General features: G+C 49.0%; 1 protein-coding gene across 2 annotated transcripts; it reads right to left on the bottom strand.

The window, feature by feature from the left end:
* Positions 1–278: 278 nt before the first annotated feature.
* Positions 279–18,195, bottom strand: INPP5B (inositol polyphosphate-5-phosphatase B). Of its 2 annotated transcripts, XM_075522363.1 has the most exons (22): positions 17,938–18,195; positions 17,754–17,833; positions 17,201–17,298; positions 16,779–16,808; positions 16,186–16,296; positions 11,749–11,842; positions 10,188–10,358; positions 9,362–9,463; positions 8,843–8,957; positions 8,059–8,175; positions 7,016–7,203; positions 6,316–6,427; positions 6,040–6,149; positions 4,979–5,114; positions 4,259–4,369; positions 3,444–3,606; positions 3,054–3,289; positions 2,360–2,473; positions 1,903–1,987; positions 1,384–1,511; positions 1,016–1,127; positions 279–680 (listed from the first exon to the last, which is right to left on the bottom strand). In XM_075522363.1, the coding sequence occupies exons 1-22, from the start codon at positions 17,992–17,994 to the stop codon at positions 556–558; spliced, it is 2,595 nt and encodes an 864-aa protein (XP_075378478.1). In that variant the 5' UTR covers positions 17,995–18,195; the 3' UTR covers positions 279–555. The 2 variants fall into 2 exon arrangements, with proteins under 2 accessions (XP_075378478.1, XP_075378479.1); XM_075522364.1 differs by lacking the exons at positions 16,186–16,296; positions 16,779–16,808; positions 17,201–17,298; positions 17,754–17,833; positions 17,938–18,195 and adding an exon at positions 15,455–15,533 and having other exon boundaries at positions 280–680.
* Positions 18,196–20,167: the final 1,972 nt, after the last annotated feature.

Here is a 20,167-nt window from a genome sequence, read left to right as displayed (position 1 = left end):
TCTTGCAGACCAGTCCCTCACCGCCACTGGATCACAGGCCCACCTTGCTAGGTGGTCTCACAGAGCTGCATGAGTGGGGAGTGGAAGACCCCACGGATTCAGGTAAAGCATCCATATTGCTACCCAAGACACGGTACTGATAAACCATGGCAGGGGGCTGCTCCCGGCCTTCCGCAACGTGACTCAAATCACTGTCAAACCAAGAGCCTAAACCAGCCAACAGTGAAAAGGGGCAGATAGGCTGGAAAAATGCACCAAGATCTTTTTGTTTAAATAACAAGGACTTACAAATTCTGAGTTTTAATACAAGTTAAATAAAATACAGTGTAAATATCAGCTTTTATATTTTTGCTTGTCTACATACAGCTTATTTAGAACTTTGATATACTTTACAGCTTAAAGTGACACCTGATTCAAACTGCCTGATCTGCACCTTCAAAAGCAACAGATTGTATAAAATACCGTGATATTAAAAAAAAAGCCAGTATACTGTACAAACCCCAAAATTTTTACAGTAATTTGATATCTAAAAATCAGATTAGCTGCATCTGAAATTCATGGTAAATTGTCTTCTCTCAAGAGGAACTGATGGATAAATTGCTGAGCTTTCTTCTTTTCAGTTATATCAGGTGTAGGACGTCCAGGAGGAGGTCGAAGTAACAAGCCACCAAATATACTAGCTGTATTTAAAAAAAAAAAAAAAAAAAGCCACACAAACATACAATAAGAGCCTGGCAGCAGCAGGATATCAAGGGTAATTCCACCAACCCCAATCAGTCAAAGTGAGAGAGTGCCTGGCTTCAGAATGGGGTAAGATAAACCTGATGACCCGTGCATCTCTGAGTCACTTGACAACTGTTTTCAGGCTCCTGCAGTGACTGTTTTTCTCTGGACTGTTTGCTCATAAATGCTTCAAAACAGTCGAGGCCATGACTGCACTCACTTTGGAGAAATATGTTTTGTTATACAAACTGCAAAGCCCCTCTGAACAGAATGGTTATTTTGCTTGCCTTACCAAGAATATTCACATCCAAATGGTTTTTCCCTGAATTTTTCAGTAGTTCTCGTAGAAATGCCATTAGGTATTCAAATACATTTTTATGGCACCCTGGCAGGTTAGAGATGATCTGAGGGGGGGGAAAAAAACCCAACATTTATATTGAAGATATGGCAATGGCTTAGCAGCTTTATCTACTACCAACATCACCCTGTCTGCAAATACTAACAGCTCTTAATAACCAAAAAGCACCAGTTCTAGATCCTTTCTATTATCAGATGATTACATTTCTGAGAGCAAAAACCTGTCACTAGTCTGGCATAAAACAGTTTGCCTTCCCTCCCTCTGGAATCACAGAAACAGTCTCACAGCGAAGCTGGCAATACCTGGCTGCTTAGCAGGTAGTTGCCGGCACACTCCAAACAGCTGCTGTACAACCTGTAGCAGATGACAGGCTCCGGCAGGCTTTCCAGGAAGAGCAGCAGGGCTTCTGCTACCGAGTGGTTGCTGCCAACTGATCCAAAGACAGTTAAGGAAGAGGCAAGCACAGCGTGATCTATTTTGGTCGTATTTCTGCTGAAACATTAATCTTTGCTTTGGTCTCCAGGAACTCCTCCTACTGTTCACAGCTTTGAGTTAAATCACTTGACTCCACGTAGCAAGCTGCTTCCGTTGGCAGTCGGACACTTACGTGATTCATCAACAATCATTCATCAACATCGCAAAGACTTAGCAGAGGCGTTCGTACTCATTACAAGGAGTAGCGAGGAACTGCAGATCTCGGTAACCCCGAGATGCGCGAGACGGTAATTTAAAAAACATGGTGGAACACAGAAGACTGATAAAATCTTTTTCAGCTTTGATCACTAAGGTGAGCCTTACCGGACAGCAGGCTAAAAGGATACGGAGGGTATCATGCATTCCTTTGTCCAAACAATCTCGGATTTGCTCAAATTCTGATCTGAGGCCTGGCTGCTGAAACAGGTCCTCCTGCAAAGAAGACGATTAGTCAGTCTCAAGGAAAATAAAAGTTATTTGGGTAAATAGAGCAATGTCATCATAATCTGGCTGGAAAAATCTCTCCAGATTGGTGGTTATCAGCACAAATCCCACCACAAGCAGTTCTAGTAAGGCTGTGACACTGCAGTAGAGTGGCTGATGCATGCCACACACAGACAGGGTCACCATCACGAAACGGTGCAACCCGGGGTACCAGGATCACTTATCACAGACATCCTTTCTCTCTCTCTACCATTGGCCAAACATCCACACTTAGCAGTGATTGCTATTACCAGTATCTTCTTCAAAACTAAACTTAATGCAAACAAATTATTTTGTGTTTCCAGTACAAACACTGCCAACCTGCTGGGAAGCATTGCGGTACAGGTGATCCACCATCATCCACAGCTCTTTTGGAATGTCCATAGGCTTTTCAGCTTGAACAGCATCATCACTCACTTCTAGTGGCATCAGGGTCTGAGAGAGAGAGGTGTGAGGGGAAAAAACAAAAAAGGTAGGTAGCCAAGTTCTTATTCAACTCTGCAAAAATGCTTTACAGAGCTTATACCTGAGAATTAAGACTTGTTAAGAAACTGTGCAGCTTCACTCACCAGTATTCATATAGGACTAGTACAACAGGCACATTTATATCAAAAGTCCAGACAGAAGAAACAAACTGCTCTCATAAACACGCTTCACGTACACAGCTCTATCGAAACGTTACATCATGCCTCACATATACACACACATCTCCGTTCAATGCGGAGAAAGCCAAAGGCTCCAGGGAAAAGGTCTATGTTTAGAAGTTGCACACCTTTTTTAAATGTGCAGGCAGAGCAAATGGGATCTTACTTTCAGTGCTCTCTATATGAAATGGGTTGGTTCATCCATGTGAAGAACTAATGCAAGGTGTGGAGATGGTGCACTGGAGAGCACAAGCTCTATCAGCATTCTCAGACTACGGACCAGGAAGAAGGCTCTTTAGCTATAAACAGGACTTAACATCTAGTTTTAATGGTTCTCGTGGGTTCAGAAGGGAATCTTGTCTTTAACTCACAAGTTGCCGAATGGATTCTGCTGACATGTCCTGGATCGGTTCCCTCATGTAACACAGCGTATGAATGGGAGACCCAAAGCAACTTGGCAAGTAGTTTCCTGTTACAGATAGAAAATAATCCTTCCCCCTGTTAAGATGCAAGACCAAGATATCTTCAAGTTTTTCCTCTCCAGAGTTTAAGTGTGTAGCTGTTGATTTATTAACAAACACCTCCAACTCAATTGTGATCTCAGCATCTGCCGGAAGAGGATAAAAAACCCATACTCAATTAAAAAAGGTATTAAACCAATAAGCCTGCAAATAGGCACAGCATTCTCAAAATAGCAGAGAGAACTAAGCCAGAAGGTGGCATATTAGCTCATTAACATGAGATGAAAACGAAGAGCTCACCTGATAGCAGAAAGCCCTTACTGGGATTAGCGATCAGCCACTCCTTGCAGTAGGTTTCCTCATCTGGTTTGCTGATAAATTCGAACTGGCAGGGCACTTGTCCATTGCGGATTGTAAACTTCTCTACCTGCAGCTGCATGTATTTAACATCCTCAAAATGGAACTAGAAACAAATGTCAGTCAACATCATCAGCCGATTCCACCTTGCCAAGCAGCAATCCCTGTCCTGTAGTTTAATCATTAAGCAGCAAGACACCCAGATTAACCCTCTTGCTCCCACATCCCATCTCTTCCAGGATTACAAAGGATTACATTTGCTTACTCTGTAGGCTAAAGTCATTTGCATCAGTGGGCCCTTTAAAACAAATGCTCCCCTCAAATAACCTTGATTAAACTTGAGAACAAGATAGCTGTAGCCTCAAATGTCTCATTTGCTTATCTTTTTTAGTCCCCAACACACAAAGCAAATGCCAGTTTTGTGACCTTCTCCAAATCCTTCAGAATTTACATTTTATGTTTCAAAGAACAAGTCAGAGCAAGGGCCACAAACTACCCTTTTACTCTCTCTCTCCCCACCTCAGGCAGTAACACACCCTACATTTCAGCCTGGTATTGTGAATGGAATTTACCTGAATCTAAACAGAAACAAATATTTCTAGGGCTTGTAAACAGAGAACAGTTGGGAGTCAAAATATTCTACTTCTTAGGAACCAGACCCTGGTGTCTAGAATCCATCTTCTACTGCTGGAATACACTCCAGGGGCGCAGGGTTGCTCAGTTCCTCCATTGAGTCACAGCACATGAACATACTCTACCTCTCTCTGGGAGAGGGTCACCGAGGGAATGTTGGCATTCTCCAGCTTATCCAGGGAGCGCACGATTTCCTCAAAGGCTTTTCGATAGAGCTCCTCATTCACAACCTTCACCTGAAAAGGACACACGCTGCACCAGCTGGCATTTACTGTGCCTCTGCAGGAGAGCTGTAACACAGCTGGAAACCTATGAAGTGATTTGATTTTAGCAGCACACTAGCACATACAACACATGTAATGAACAGAGCCACCTGCAGCACTAATGTTCCAAGTTCTCCTGAGGATCCAACAGTAAAGGACCTTGCCATAACTATCAAGAGAGTCACCCCGTCAGTACTAGATCAACTTTTTAAAAAAAAAAAAAGTTCGACAACACACTGCTGTGTTGTCAATGATGTAGCATTCCTGCACTACAAGTTTCTGTGAAAATTATTAGGAAAATAAGAAAAAAGGCAAAAGAACACTTCTGAAAAAACACCTACAGATATCCTTGCATTATTCTGCTTAACTGAAGTATCACTTAACACAACCCTAGCTTACTATGAACAACAATCCTATCACAGGATCTTATCTAGCCCACCTTTTAAGCCATTGTTCTCTGTGGATGCCATAAAAGCAGGAGGAGAGGGAAATCAGCAGGAGAACCCCCCCTCCTCCTTCACCCTCTCCCCACACAGAGGACAAGGTCAGCAGAGTTATTTCCTTCAGCACTGATGTACTTACCCCAACATCAAACACAGAGCTAACTGGCTTATGATCACTGATCTTCAAAGCCATATGGCTTCGATAGCTCAGCTGAGCAATGTTGTGCCCTTTCCAGAGTATCCGATCGCACCATGCTGGAACACGACACTTCTCACTAAAACAGAGGTAAAAATTACAGTTTCCAGGCACAGTTCAGGTGGAGTAACAATGCAAGGCAGAATAGTGCTCTCCCAGAGACTCTGTTTTCCTGACATGGCCTGGAGCTAGTTCTCTATCAAAGTTGTATTTTCCACAGTTTCTCTGAGTAGTTATAAAAAGTTTTACTGTCTACTGTTAGGTATCTCTATATCATACTTCACTTTCTGCTTCTTCAAAGATGCAATTATTTGTTTTGTTCTTTTGATACAATTAACATACAAAGCAATACTCGGAGATACTTTTGACCATAAGAACCATGAAAAATAAGAACTCGGGCTCTACATTTAAAGTTCACATTGGAATTTTTTTTTTCACTGACTGCTGCACAGATTTCATTCCCGCACAGATTTCATTCCCGCACTTGAAGCCAATGTTCCCAGTTTACTAAGAACAGGTCAGCCACTCTGTGTAGCGTGTTACAGGAATGATGGTTCTCACAGTCTTTTGGAGAATGCACTCAGCTACAGACAGCAGAAATGCACCATTTCGAACCCTAGCTGGTCTGACCTGAATAGGCATAGCAGGTATCAGCAAATAAAAGATCCTAAAAATTTGGCTTGGGAAAAAAAACCCAAACCAAATCAAACAAAAATAATTTAAAATTATTCCTTAATTTTGTACACCTCTAACTAAGATGAAACCCAATGGATTATTCCTGGGAAAAAGATTAGGAATATCTGACAAATAGCAATGGAAGAAAAGCAACACAAATAGATGTAAACTGGAGATGGATTTTGGAGCCAAGGGAGAGGAGCAGCAATAATCTCAGAACTGTTCCTATTTATAGCCATTAGACCTGCAATTCTTTTTAGCTTTGTTTTTACTTCCTTCAGTGATAACATTAGCCATTGGTAGCATCACATATGAGGCAATCACTGTACCTTGTGTCCCAGTCATCACAGCCAGCATCATACTTGTATGTTGGCTGGAAAGAAATCTCTCCTTCTGTAAAGCCTTCAAAGACTGCATTTGCATTCATTTGCCTCTTTAGCTACAAAAGAAAAAAAAAACCAAGAAATTTAATTTTAAATAAGCTGAAGCATAATTCCCGTATGAACTAAAAGGGAGATGTTCAGCACTGAGAAGGCTAAGGAGTATGCGTGCAGTTTCTAACTAGCACCCTCAGCACCACCTGCAGGTAGGTGAGACATCAGTACCTGGTCATATTGGCAAAGCTCTAGAAATGCTTTCTCATCTACAAGCTGCTTCACTTTTGCCACATCCAGTTCCTCCAGCCGATAGTTGAGGTCACCCAACCATAAGATCACACTGAAAAAGAATGTACACCAGAAGTCTGCACAGAGGCCTAAAGATGTCCAAAACGCAAGCTGGCTGTGAGTTGGAAGCACAGCCCTGCAGCAGTGCCTTAAACCATCTAAAGCTCTTCTAATCGCAACGTGATGAGGTGGATGCTGTGTCTGCTTCTCCATCAGAGAGAACAAGTAAGAGAGAAAACTTCAAAGAGAAGCTACATCTTCTACCTTTGCTGGTTTTAATTCCTGTTCTGCATGTTTGTCACTACCTCTTAATAACTGGTGCTTTTAATATTCCAAACCGCCTAAATCCCACAACCCACTGGGGAAATCAATGCATATTATTGCCCCATTCGCACTTCATGCTCGCAAATAAAACAAGGCCTGGAAGAGCATAAGAAGGCAAGTGACTTGTCAGAACTGTATAGGTGACCACTCTCAAAACCAGGGTTACGGTAAAGCATTTCTGGCCCTTCTGGGCTGATGATGAGATCACTGGGCAGCCCTTCTCACATCCCTGCTGAGAGAACCTCACACCCCAGTACGTTCACAAGGTTCCTGCTTGCCACATGCAGTGATTCACACAGTCAGATGGGAAGCATACTCGTGTTTGCCAATAGTGAGAGGGGGCAAATTTGGATCCGATTGGCAGAATTGCATCCGAGAGCAGATGTCTTTGAAGTCCTGATTCCTCCGCTCATATTCCTCCGTGTGAGCTGCAAGGTGAGAATTCACAACGCACACACTAGTGTTATGGAATTTAAACCTTATGGCAACACCACCTTTGTTACCCTGAAAGATAAAGACAAAGACGTTGGTCAGAAGCTTCCACAAAACAGATGAATCTGCAAATGAGTTACTAGCAGTGGACAAGCCAGAAGACATTGAGGCAGACCATTTAATTCCAGAGGAAGGAAAAGGGTGAAAATGCCAATTAGTGATAACTACTTCATGAATTCAAGTCAGTAACTCATGTGAGTTAGTTACAACAGAACACAGCAAGCAAGCACATGGAACTCAGTTTGTAATTCAGGAATTAGCTAATACGAAAGGAAATTAAAATCAGTAAGAGAGCTCATCAGTTACTTCAGCAAGTCCCAAAACCTATTTAGCAACACATGGGATCTTTCAACACAAACCATAAAAAAAATTAAATGGAGGAGGAAGCACATGGCTTAGCTGGTCAAAAACACCTTTGACAAATTACAGCTGCAATGTTCACAGAAACTATGTTCAAAGGGCACAGACTTCATTCCAATGGTGTGGAATGGCAAGAGACCAGGAAGTCTTCCTCAGGAAAACTAATCTGCATAGACATGTTTCTTCTACTCATGTTTCCTTGTGTTATTTGCTTTGGGCAAAATCACAGCCAGCATCCAAATCTCATGAGAGCAAGGCCCCACACAGCCCAGCACATGCTATCAGAAAAAAAAGCCTTCAGAGAAGATTCTCCCTCAAGGTCTTTGAGCCTTTGCGAGCACATGGCAATTCCCTTAGCAACGCTCTGAGCTGGCACGGGGACAGGACTATGTGCCTCTAAAGGCAGCTGATCCCTTAGCTGGAGGAATAACCACTACATCTAAGGAGAGGGTCTCTCCAGGGCTCTTTTAAACCTCACCCCTTCTCATGCACAGTTGCCATTCTTACCATCCTCCCCATGATTCCAGTTCCCACAGTCTCAATTTCCACCTCGGAGATGTTCAAAGCAAGGTCTGCTTTCACATACAACAGAAGCATGATTCCCACGAGCCGCACAAGTTTCACCTGAAAAACAGATCCTATTCCATTAAGTACTAGAATGGGAGAGGTTTGATGAGAGAAGGCACATCGCCCCCCTGTCCAGGACATGGGTCACCAAAATACAGATGAAGAAAAAGAGACTTCCAGGCTCATCCGATAGACCAGCTGGGCTCACAGTACACAGGCACTCCAGCAGCACAGCACAGGAAGGAGCCAGGGACCAGTACCCCAGTAAACAAAAGTTGAAGCCCAAAGCAAAACCTAAAGCACAGGCACAGCCCATGGAAAGAGCTTCCCTTCAACAACAGTGACAAGAGACAAAGCAGACGTAAGGAGCAGGAGCCAAACCATAAGCAGTATTCCTACCAAGACACCTTCACAACTCATTCCACCATGCATTGTGGAGACAGACACAGAAGAAACTAAAATACTTCCTATTCTCTTCCCCCAAGACAGCAGGAGCTTCCCTTATGCGTGGATGCCTACCTCTGGTCTCCTGTCCTGCCCCCTGCCTCGGCACCCGCACAGCAGCACTACCTATTTCACCTTCAGAACGTTTCTGACTGAGCAAAAGCCTGCAGACAATGAGCCTCTGGAAGACAGAGCACTTGAGAACAAGAAAAAGCAAAGGGAAAAGAGGCCCAAGTGGAAAATGATTCCACGCTCAAACCTCCCCAAAAGCCACATTTACCTTTGCATATTTGGCATCTGGGTGAAGACTATCAGTTACAGCTTTAAACCATTCTTCTTCCTTCGGTGTGTCATTGAAAAAGAAGGCTTCTTTACTCAGATCGAGCTCCTGGAAACTGTGTTAGAGGAAGGAACCCGTGGATGCATGCACTTGTTTATAACTCTCCAGCCCTTTCCTCTGGGAAAGAACTAAATCAATTTATACTCACTAAATTTATAACCTCAAATTCAGTTATGCTGATTTTAGAGGTATGTTAAATGTAAAGCTAAATTACTATTAGTATTAAATTGAATGGCGTTAAAGATTTTGTAACGCTGCAGTGCCAGAGAGTCCAAACACCACCAGAATAACAGCCCTTTCAGGCTATGCAAACACACACTCTAAAGCTGCGCAATGGAGTAAGGCGATGCAAACATTCCTCAGCTGTGGCATCTCGGCTGAAAACCTCCATGCTACAGATTCACAAGCAGGCAACCCACAGCCCAGGTTTGGAAGGATGAGCCAGAAAGAGACACTCACCCCACGCAGTAAATGTCTGGAGGCTCAGCATCACATCTCAGCCAAGGCTGGAGGCTTTCCCTGGGTGACTGACCGTTCACATTATAAGTCCCAACAAAAAATCTGCAAAGAAATTAACTAAATCCCAGAGATGCAAATTGTAGAGCTGATGGAAATACCACCATTATTAACCCGTGTACTTAATACTACATATAACTATTTAGGAGTAACACGTTTCGAGGGGGCAATTAGGAAAATGTGACAAAGTTTAAATCCCTAAAATGATTTAATTACAGTAGCATCTTTACAGACATGTTTTACAGAAGGATACACATTTTTACATATAGTATATTTAAAAAAAAAAACCTAGAGTTGTGCAGTAGCAGTTTGAAATGATAAATTCATAGAATGACATGCATAAAAGGATTTCAGCCACAGTAAAGTTTTGGTCCTAATTACATATTTCACCCAAGCTCTCATGAGCTTATTGGAACAACTACATGGATAAATAGTGAACAGAAGCAGTGAGAAAGAAGGCCAGAGGTGCACAGAATTGAAGCATTTCCAGACCCAGTCTGAAATAAGCACAGGGAAAAGTCATTTCAAAAAGGCCGTTTTCTCAACAAGAACCACGAGGCAAGCCTTGACAGAGACATGCACAAAATTCTTCTCTGTTAATGCCTAGACGAGGAAAGAAAGCTGTTCTGGAAAGTATGAATCATGCTTTTCTACGAAATTTCCTATTTGCAGGGATACTAGATGAAATAGCGAACATGAGTTATTTTGACAGCTTACGCTAACTAACCTACTCCTGCAAAAACAAGTTCTTCTCAGGAATGATCGTTACCTGAAGCTCTGGATGTGTGTGTAGGAATCCTCCATTTGTACAAGCTGAGATTTAACAATAGTATCTCTTAGTCCAAACTTTGGTTCTGATAAGATTGAAGCCTTGTTTGAAACCATTACGCTGGAGGACCGCACCATTTCAGTTGTCACTTCAGGTTTGAGTTTGTTTTGCCTGCAAACGAAAGCAAAACTGCATGATGAAACCCAGGATATACACACACCCTAAACAGCTTATTTCTGCTACCCAGGACTTGGTTCGCATTTATCTGTCTGTTTCACTAAAGACAGATAATCGACGTCTGGGATAAGCAAACAAGACTGCAATTGAGCATTTCTCGGAACAGTTCAGATCTCTAGATAAAACCAGTTTAACTGAAGTAACAAATGGTTTTCACTACCCTGCTGCAGCCTGTTGATTCAGAGCAGGCCTTGCTCGCACCTGGATGTCGATACAAAACCTGTACACCTTTCCTGCTTACTGGAGCAAGGAGATGCACACCTCATCTCCCGCTGCCTCTGCTCAGCCCTTCTGACCGCAGCAGAAGAATGAAGAACTGTGTTTGTTTAAAAAGCCTTCTGGTGGAAAACTCCCAGCTCTGCCTAGAAAGGAGGCAGCACAGAGTGGGTGGAAGTAGAGGTGGTTTTATTTAGTATCCCATGGCTCTGCAAACTCCTTTTGCAACAATAATAATGCCACAGCTTGGGAGTTCCCACAAGCAAGTGGATGGTATAAATTTTAAGGTCAACAGCCTGCACACCAGTGCCAAGGACAGCACGCAGACAGACTTTGAAGGACGTGCAGCCAGGTCCACAAAGTCCTGGGAACTGGAAAATGAAACAGTAACATTTTAAGAGTGTATCTGTGAGACATGGTGGCCCTGAGCCAAAGCTCTCTGAATTCAAAATAAACAACGCTAGCAGGTCCTGTCCCACTAAACAGCAAAAACATGCCCAACCAGGGGACTAGCAGGGCTGTCCTGAGAGACTGTGCTGAAATTCCCACTGAAGTTTTGACAGCATGCTTATGCTGAACTTTTTTCTCTCCTAACTAGAATCTGCAGACTCTCTTCACAAAAAGTTGCCAACTTCTGCTCTAGATCCCACCACCTCTGAAGACAGCAACCGACACGGTTGCCGCAGATGGAACTAGATAACGCAGCCACAAGATTGCTCGAGCACTGGTGTGTGCACAGACCTCACACCCAGGCACCAGAGAGACCAACTTCCCCACTTGGTTTCCAGCTGAAAACCAGGAAGCCCAGACAGAAAGCTCTCTGCGCTTTCTTCTTCCTCTAGACATCAAAGCATCAACAATTTGCCCACCGCAGTTCATTCCATCCATACACAATCACCCAGAAGTACCCAGAACTTTGGTGCTATATATATTTACTGTCACTATACAGAGTGTGTATCCTCTGTGTCGGGGAGGCATAGCTAAACCGGCAAATGAACACTGCCACCACTTTTACTCCTCACTAGTCCTTCCACAAAGAGCTGACGTGCACAACTCTCCCTTCAACTGCTTCACCAAACCTACACAAGAAGCAAGAGAGATACCGTACCTGGGAGTGCTTTTATCGGTGCTGTCGTGGCTCCGGTTCTGACTAACTGCTACCTTTTTTCCATTCTGTTTGACACCTTCAGAGCCAGCCACTTCTGGAAAAAACCAAAAAGTTTCACATTAAACACAAAGTGTTCTTTAATTTATCAACACACTTATGCAAACACTGGCAAAAATCTGTGAGCAGAATATCATTTAGATTTGTGTAGAGAAACAAAGTGCCCCGCAGTCTCTCTTTCAATTATCTGATAGATTTAGCTTATTTTGACAGAACTGTTCTGTGACGATGCAGCTTCCCCTCCAGAGGAAGAATTGACACTAGCATGCCGTGTGGCCACGGAGAGCAGCAGAACTGCTGCATGCTGCCTGCCCATTGTGGGAGCAGGTTCCTGTTGGCTCTCCTTACAGCCAAGCCAAACCAGGACTTAGCAGCACAAAATCCAGGGCTTTATCCGGGGAATACAAAAAAATGTATGTTAATAACAGTTTTTTTCTTTCTGAAGCAAAACAGGAAGTACAAAGAAAGGAAGAAAAAGGGGGGGGAAAAATGAAAAAAACCCACATTACCATTTAAAGGGTTTCTACCTATCTGCAAATACATAGTAAAGTGCAAGCGTCTCCCCCCTCGAGGCAGTGCAGTACAGAGTCACCACATGAAACCATGGTGCCTTAGCAGAAACAAGTGCCTTGATGCAAACTGCACGTTCCTAAAAAAATAACAGGGTGGCTATCATGCAAATGTAACCAAATACAGGTGTGACCACCACACTACGTTAGCAAAGTTTGACCAGTCTTTCAGCATTTTCTTTCAGTTATACAATTTGCTCCTACAAGTGGCAAAATAGCAGTTAAAAAAGAGGATTCCACATGGGGGTTTCCATGTTTGAGATGCACAAACAGCAATCTCAAGATTGTGCTACTTAGCACACAAATCTAATGATGATACAGAAATTGTTCTTAAGTTTATAAGGTTCCAGTCATTCAGCTGAGCTTCTCCTTCAGTGAGCACAATCCAGAAAAATTAAAACGTTATTGCTGTCATAGCACATTCTCCAGGACAAGAGCACAAACCAGAAACAGAACTTGAAGTACTTTACCTAAGCACTCACAATAAAACAAGCTGACAAGAAGTGGCCATATTCTCAGCTTGGAAAACCTCTTCTGCCCAAGAGCCCTCTGAGAGTAAAGACTGTGTAAAGAGGATTTATCGGAGGTTGGCTGCAGAAGAGCACGTGACTCAAACCTCATTACAGATCGCACGGCCAAAGTCACGTAGAACTGAACAGGAGCATACGCAATTCAGAGATGCACTGTGGAGCGCGGTCTCAGTGAGCTGGGACAGAGCCGTAAATTTTCTCCATGGGCATTAAGTACTTAACCTCCTGAGCCTCTGCAAGCTCTCCCGATAAAGACCACGCAATGTGTCTTGACAGTGACAAGAACCAACTTGACCTTTCACTTTAACGGACAACTGTTACTGTTGTAACAGGAAGGGAGCAGAAGTTCAGGCTTTATTACCCATACAGGACAACACCACTTGCCAGCACGCAGAAGGCATTAGCGCCAGAATGGCAAGACTTGCGAGCCTGCTCAGTGCTGCTGCCACGGCTGCTATGCGATCCAAAGATCACGGTCATATCACACATTTTTGCATTCTAACCTCATTAGCAGCAATCAGTTTTAGGTAGGATCCCCCTAAGAAAGAGATTAGTCCTGGAAAAGGGTTGTTCCTTCAGATAAATTTATATCTAGACACAGATGGCTCTAGCCAGAGGGGTCTATATGTTAGCAATCTGAAGTGGAATATTTTAGCAAGGTAACGGCCTCATTCAAGCACTGAACAGGGCACAGAAATAAAGGGCTGTGTGCAGAGATTACAGAACAGCAGAAGGCGCATGGCCTGAATCAGACAGGATTTGCAGTTAAAAGAGGTTTAAGCAGTAATAAAGACATTCTTGTTAATAATGTGCAGTACAGTATAGTACTGTTCTACAGCAGGAAAGTGTATCATATCTTCTGGATTAAGCGGGATCCATGCTTAGTGCTCAAAAGGGAGAATTAAATTAGCCTTGCCATTAGTTACATCAGTCTTAGCCAGTCTGCTCCTTCCTTACTGAAAGTGTAAGCCACAGCCCATGCAGGACCACGCCGCTCCGGGCTGCAGGGAAGCACGTTTGTTCTTTGCGCTGTTCCAAGTGAAGCAACGCTGCAGTTGTGACAAGGACTGCACACGCATGCACATAGATAGGATTTTAGGTAGGGGTTTTAACCGAAATTGTGAACATAAACCATACAAGGTAAAGCACGTTTAAAGCACATTTAAATCCCTTTATAGATGCTCTCATTCATTAGCCAGCCTTAGTTCACAGAAGATACAATGAACTAATATCACTCTACTAGCAAACGGCAGCATTTACACAGTAGTTAAATGTGCTTCGATTTGCGTATGACAGTTGCTAACTCAGTAGGCGTGTTCATTTAAGGACAGAATGAGTTACAGCTATTCCTGGAAAATGGCAGACAAAACCTCATTCTATATCAATTTATGTTCCAAAAGACCCCAAGTGATGGCAGAGAGCATTTTCTTCTGCTAATACAAGGGGGGGGCGAACGTTAGACTCCTCCGACTCAAGAAAAACACAACAAAGCCTTGAAAAGGCAACTTTGTCAAAGCTGAAAAGCATTATTTGATAGGAGACCTACTTCCCAAGGAGCTTACCATCCAAAGAGTGTTACTGTGCTCCAGATACAACAAAACACACCAACAAAGGAGCCAGGGCTGCGTTTCATTCAGCATGTTTTTCCTCCTAAGCACGCAGATATGCCCAAGCCTCTCCCAGTCAGCTCTAAGCTACCAGTTAAAACACCACGTCTGAGGGAACGTTCCCACATCCTACCTTGGCTCAGCCCATGCTGCGCCGTTACCCGAGTTACAAAGTTCATCCCTTCTCTTTTTTTTTTTTAATACACTGCTGATAAACATAGACCTAAAAAGAAGGAATACCAGCAACACCAAACTGCGCCTTCATGAATTAAGAGGAGCCCAGTCTAAATGAAAGTGGGCAAACTCGAAATGGGGTAATTCAGATTTTGAATCCCACGCTGACTTCCAGGAATTGCTTCAGCTCTCGGCATCTTCTCACACGCGCGCTCTGCAAGGACACCGGGACCCGCGGGGACGCGGCGTGGGCCGCCAGCATCCCCCCGCCAGAGGAAGGGGCTGCCCCCGCCCAGCAGAGCCCAGCAGCAGCCGAGGGCCGGCAAGCGGAGCAAGAGGAGCGGCACCAGATCCGCAAAGCCGCGGAGACCCTGGCGATCCTCGCAAGCAGCGCCCGGGGCGCCTGGAGGCTGCCGGGCTCCGGATGGGCCGACGCCGACAGAGCCCCGGCGGCGCGGGCGGCCCCGCTCCATCGGCCCCGCTCCCGCGCTCCCCGCGCCCCACCCGCCCGCAAAGGGCACCCTTGCAGGGCGGCCGGGCCTTGCCCGAGCGCCCGGGGCCAGCGCCGGGCGGCCCCCGGACAGACGCCGGGCTGCGGCCCGCGGCGAGCCGGGCTGCGCGGCTCCCCCGCCCGCGGCGGCTCCTCCGCCCGCCCCGCTCCCCGCCAGGCTGCCCCCGCCCGCTCCTCGTCTCGTCTCGTCCCGTCCCGTCCCGTCCCGTCCCGTCCCGTCCCGTCCCGCGGCGGGAGCCGCCGAGCCCCCGCGCTCACCTCGGCGGGGCCGCCCGCCCGCGGACATCGCCGCAGCTCGGCGCCGCCGGCCGCCCCGGCCCGGCCCCAGCGCCCGGCCCGCCCCCGGGAGCCGGAGCGCCGCAGCCCAGCGCCGCACGGGCGCCCCCGGCGTGGCCGCAGGCAGCGGTGGCGGCGGCAGCTACGAGCGCGCCTCCCGCGGGGGTGGACCCAGGCGCTCGAAGCTCCGTGGGGCCGCCCCGCGGGAACGGCGGCCAGCCCCCTCCGGCCGAAACGGGGACCAGGCCAGGACGGCCGCGGCCGTGGGGAGGGACGCGAGCCGGAACCCGCGCGGGCAGCACCGAGCGGGCGGCCCCCACCGCCACCCCTGAAAATGTGCCAGCCCGCGCCCGCCGGGGAGGCGGTTGAGCACGACGGGAGAGCAGGGCGAGCGGACACGAACCGAGCTGCCACCGTGGGAGCTCTGCCTGGTCTGTCAGAGCACCGGCTCACAACGAATTTCCATTTGGCCTCTGGACGGCACAGGCAGCGGGCTGCTTGTCACGGTACTCACATCTGCTCAGCCAAAACGCTGATCATCTCTGCTGAGCCGTCTGACGATGGAGAGCCCTCACCCGTGCAAATCACCACAGTTCTGTGCAAGTTTCAGCAGCAGAAAGGCTGACGCTGCTCTTCCACACGGAGGAGAAATGCACAAGTGCAACACACCAGCCGAGACTGCCCGCACCCCCAGCACACGACAGAGCTCGTACCTGGGCTGCACCTCCTGACCTCCTGAAGGAACGTGCGCGTGTGGGAACCAAAAGGCAACCGCACCGTGAGTCGATCGTCTTCTGAACTTATCTGGATAGTCACGTCGGAGCCTAAAGACATTGGGAGAAGAAGAGCTCTTGTGGGTAGTGCTGACAAGCCTTCAGAACCCGCGCGTTTTCTCCACTCTACAGCAGCCGGTGCGTGCATGCACACAGACTTCAGCAACAAGTCTCCCCATGCCTTCCTATCATGGTCCTTCTCCATATTCTACATGAGAATGCCATTTAAAAATGTAAAAATCAGTGTTTATAATAATTTTTATTCTGCTCATTCAGAGACAATAATTAATCTTCCAGTAGCCATTTAAAAGCATTTGGAAAAATCATCCCTCTGGTTCAACTGGGGTGACAAGACTCGTTAGCATGAACCAAATGACAGCAAACAGCACGCCGAGCTCCCCTGCAGCAGCAAGACAAGATCCCCCGGTCAACAGTCCAACCACAAGAGCCCCCGCTCCCGCCTCACCGCGTGCAGCTGGTGCAGGGCCCAGGGGCACCTGTAACACAGGCGTTAAAGCAACAACAGAACTCACCGATGACACGAAGGTCACTGTCAAGTACAACTGTAAAAGCAAAACAAAGTTCAGTGACGAAGCTCAGTGACAGGTCTGCAGACCGCGCTGATACTTTGAGGTTAGCGAGCTTGGTGGGTTCCTCAAACCCAAATACTCCTTGTACAACAGAGACAGGCAGCACAAACCTGCCGGGGCAGGAGGCCACGGCTGGTGCTTGGCAGGACACAGGGTGCTCCAGACTGCGGAGCAATTAACCTAGCAGGGCCCTTCCAGCTATGCCATGCGATGCCCAAGTGTCACCAGGGATTACAAATTGAAGAAAAAATGTGAAGGCTGAAGAGATCCCAAATTTCAGCAAGTAGAACAACAAAATTTGGACTCCAAACCCCTTCATCCCCTTCTTTGGAGGTGGCCACTAAGCCACCAAAGTGTGTCAGTACCTTCTTCCACCGCAAACCCTTCTGTGATCGGGATAACTTTCTCCAGCCAGACATCCTCAGCTGTTATGGCCATCCGCCGGTGAGTGTACACATAGATCCTGCAAGCACGGAGCAGACATGGAGCTAATGCCTCCTCGATTCTGGCCTCTCTGCAGGTACGGACAGACCCCGTCCCACCCTGCAGTGCCTGCTAGCACAGCCTCATGCAGACCCCACAGACTCCTCGACCACGTGCCCACCCACCCGCCTGCCCCGCCATTTACGTCAGAACGTATTTGTGTCACTGGCAGAACAGCGGACCAGCACCCCTGGGGCCTGGCCTTTTCCCGCTGACCATCCCCACGGCGCAGCCGGAGCGAGGCCGAGGCACACTGCCCCGATCGCTGCCCTGCCGGACTCCATCCCGGTGGACAGGATGGAGCTTTGGGCGGTTTCCGAGGCCTGTCAGAGGCCTGCAGAGCTCTCGGCTTCCCCGCAGAGCTTCCTCCCGCCGGGACCACCCTGCCCGCCCGTCCCGCGCCCGCCTCCCGCGGATACGGCCGCCGGCACCTACGCGTGCTCCCCGCCGCTCTGCACCAGGCCCAGGAGCCGGCTCTCCACGCTCTCGCCGGCGGCCAGGACGCCCTGCACCGCCTTCGGCCGAGGGTCAAGGAAGCGCGGAGAGAGACGGGAGCCCGCGGGCGGCCGGAGCCGGCCGGGCGGGGGCAGAGGGGACGCGGGGCCGAGGCAAAGGATACGATCCGGCAGGTCGCCCGCTCCGCCAGGCTCTCCTGGATGGCGACCGACTGGTCCATCCTCCGCACCGGCAGCGCAGCGGGTGGCGCCGGCCGGGCCGGGCCGCGCTCCCCGGGACGGGGACCGGGACCGGGACCGGGATCGGGATCGGGACCGGGACCGGGACGCAGCGGCTCCCCCGGCCCGGCCGCTCAGCGCGACTGTCGCGACGCGTCGTGCCCGGCCCGCGGCGCCCCCCGCCACGCTGCCCGGGCGACGCCCTACGGCCGCCGGCACCGCCCCGCTGCCGCTCGGCCGGGCCCCCCCCGCGGCGGCGGCTCCCCCCCCGCCCCGGGCGGGCAGCGGGCCCGGGCCGCCCCGCCCCGGCCGCCCCGCGCCCTTGGCCGCCCTGCTGGCCCGGCCCCGCGGCTCCCGGCCTGCACCCAGGCGCTCCGTTAGCCCCTCGCTCCGGGACCGGCCCCGGGCGGGGCCCGCGCTGCCGCTCGCCGGGACGGCGCCGGACGCGGAATGACGCGGCGGGGCCGGCGCTGCCGGGGCCGGGCGCAGCCGCCGCGGCCCCCCGCGCATCCCGGCGCCGCGCCAGGAGCCGCCGGCGGCCCCGCGCGGTGCGGGAGCGATCGCGCCCGGCCCCCGCAGCCGCACGGCGGCTCCCCGCGGCGCGGGGCCGGCCCGGCGCCGCTCCCCGCCCCGGGCAGCGGGTTCGGGGGCGGCTCCGCAGCCGACCGGGTCCCGCGCACCCGCACGGCGGGATGCAAACGGCTGGGAAGGCGCGGAACCGGCGGGGCTGGCGGGCACCGGCGCCCGGGAGCGTGCTGCAGCCCTCTCCCGAGGGGAAGGGGAGAGGAGGAGGCTCTGGCGTTAGCGGGAAGGCGGAAGGGTTCATTTCCTACTGAACTCAGGAGATGCTCTCGTTTCAGTAGCGCCTCGAGTTAATTTTTTGTTGAATTTCAGGAAGACCCAGCTGGCGTAAGGCACCTTTGGTGCTGCCGGTGTATCATGCCAATGAATTACTGCAGAGCCTGGAAGCAGGGGCTAGCAAATGTCGCCTGACGCTGTCTTCTGCACAGTAGAGATAGGCGAGTTTGGGCTAAGTCGGCTCTTTCCACAAATGCAGGAGCAATAGCCAAGATCTAGAGATGAGGGGAAAGCCAAGCAGTCTGTTAAAGTAACCGCTGCTGTCTGCCTTTCCGCTCCCTTCTCTGCGCTCCAGCAGCCGTGCAGAATGGACGAGGGACCGCAGAGAGGAAACGAAAGGAGAACAGTCGAAATATCTGCTGTAAACGCTAAACCTCTCTTCTTACAAGAAATGCGGTGCTGGATGGTGTTTTTGAGATAGAAAAACCCCGGGTTTCATCCTGTTTTCACTTGCTATGGATATGCTGACATTGTGGCCTGAAACAAATTAAAAACACGCCCCAGGCCCTGTGCTGCGGTTTCGATCTGCCAGAACAGCAGGCTGGTTGAGGCTGCCCTGCAACGTGGAAGGGGCCAGCTATCGCTTCAGTCAGGCTTTTTTCATCCAGTCCCACATCCGCTGCACGAGAACTTCTCAGCCTGCAGCACCTCATAAGGGCTGGCAGAGCAAAGCCTTTCTGCCGCCGAAAGCGCAGGGCACCCGAGGGCCAGCCAGCGCTGCGCCTCGAACCAGCGCACCCAGGCTCTCCCGCCCCTTCCCACGAGTCGCGCGTGTTCAGCCACGCTCAAACACCCCCGTCCCTGCCCAGGGGGACTGACAGGCGGATTTTTATATTTTTGCAATCTTTTCTTTAAAGAGACAACAGTGACAGAGGACAGCAGAGTATGTGTTTGCACGCTCGGCCGCGCGTTGACACCAGTGAATTCTGCCCGAGAGCTACATGCCAGCTCCGGGTGATGCAATAGCAGGCTGGGGGAGCGCCGGGGGGGTTCACGTTACAGGCTAATGCTCACGTCTCTGCTCTACCTTCAGCAGTAGAGAATCACAGATGTGATACAGGATCATCTAAAACATGAGACACTTTTAGATTAAGCCCATTTTCCTGCCGTAGAATTGGAGATGAAACACAGAATTACTAATTTGACCTACCCAGATGGAATATTTCAATACCAGAGCAGTTTTAAACTAACATGTAAGAGGGTGCCCAGAAAGGCTGCGCTGCAAGCAGATTATTAACTAGAGCAGACCCTGTGCCTTCAGTCAAGGCAGAATTTTCTGGTTTTTAAGCAGGCTTAACACCCTCTTTTTCCTACTCC

The sequence above is a fragment of the Mycteria americana genome, chromosome 21 (assembly GCF_035582795.1).
Source record: "Mycteria americana isolate JAX WOST 10 ecotype Jacksonville Zoo and Gardens chromosome 21, USCA_MyAme_1.0, whole genome shotgun sequence".
NCBI lineage: Eukaryota > Metazoa > Chordata > Aves > Ciconiiformes > Ciconiidae > Mycteria > Mycteria americana.
Note: the sequence above shows the minus strand (reverse complement) of the source record. Positions and strands in the feature narration are given on the sequence as shown.

Excerpts from the sequence above, each read along its gene's own strand:
- INPP5B (XM_075522363.1), bottom strand. The coding sequence starts at position 17,994 with ATGGACCAGTCGGTCGCCATCCAGGAGAGCCTGGCGGAGCGGGCGACC. Across the intron at positions 2,474-3,053 it reads CAGAATCCATTCGGCAACTT|ACCCTGATGCCACTAGAAGT; the intron begins GTGAGTTAAAGA and ends TCTCTCTCTCAG. Across the intron at positions 1,512-1,902 it reads AGGAATGCATGATACCCTCC|TTGGCAGCAACCACTCGGTA; the intron begins GTATCCTTTTAG and ends TCTTTGGATCAG.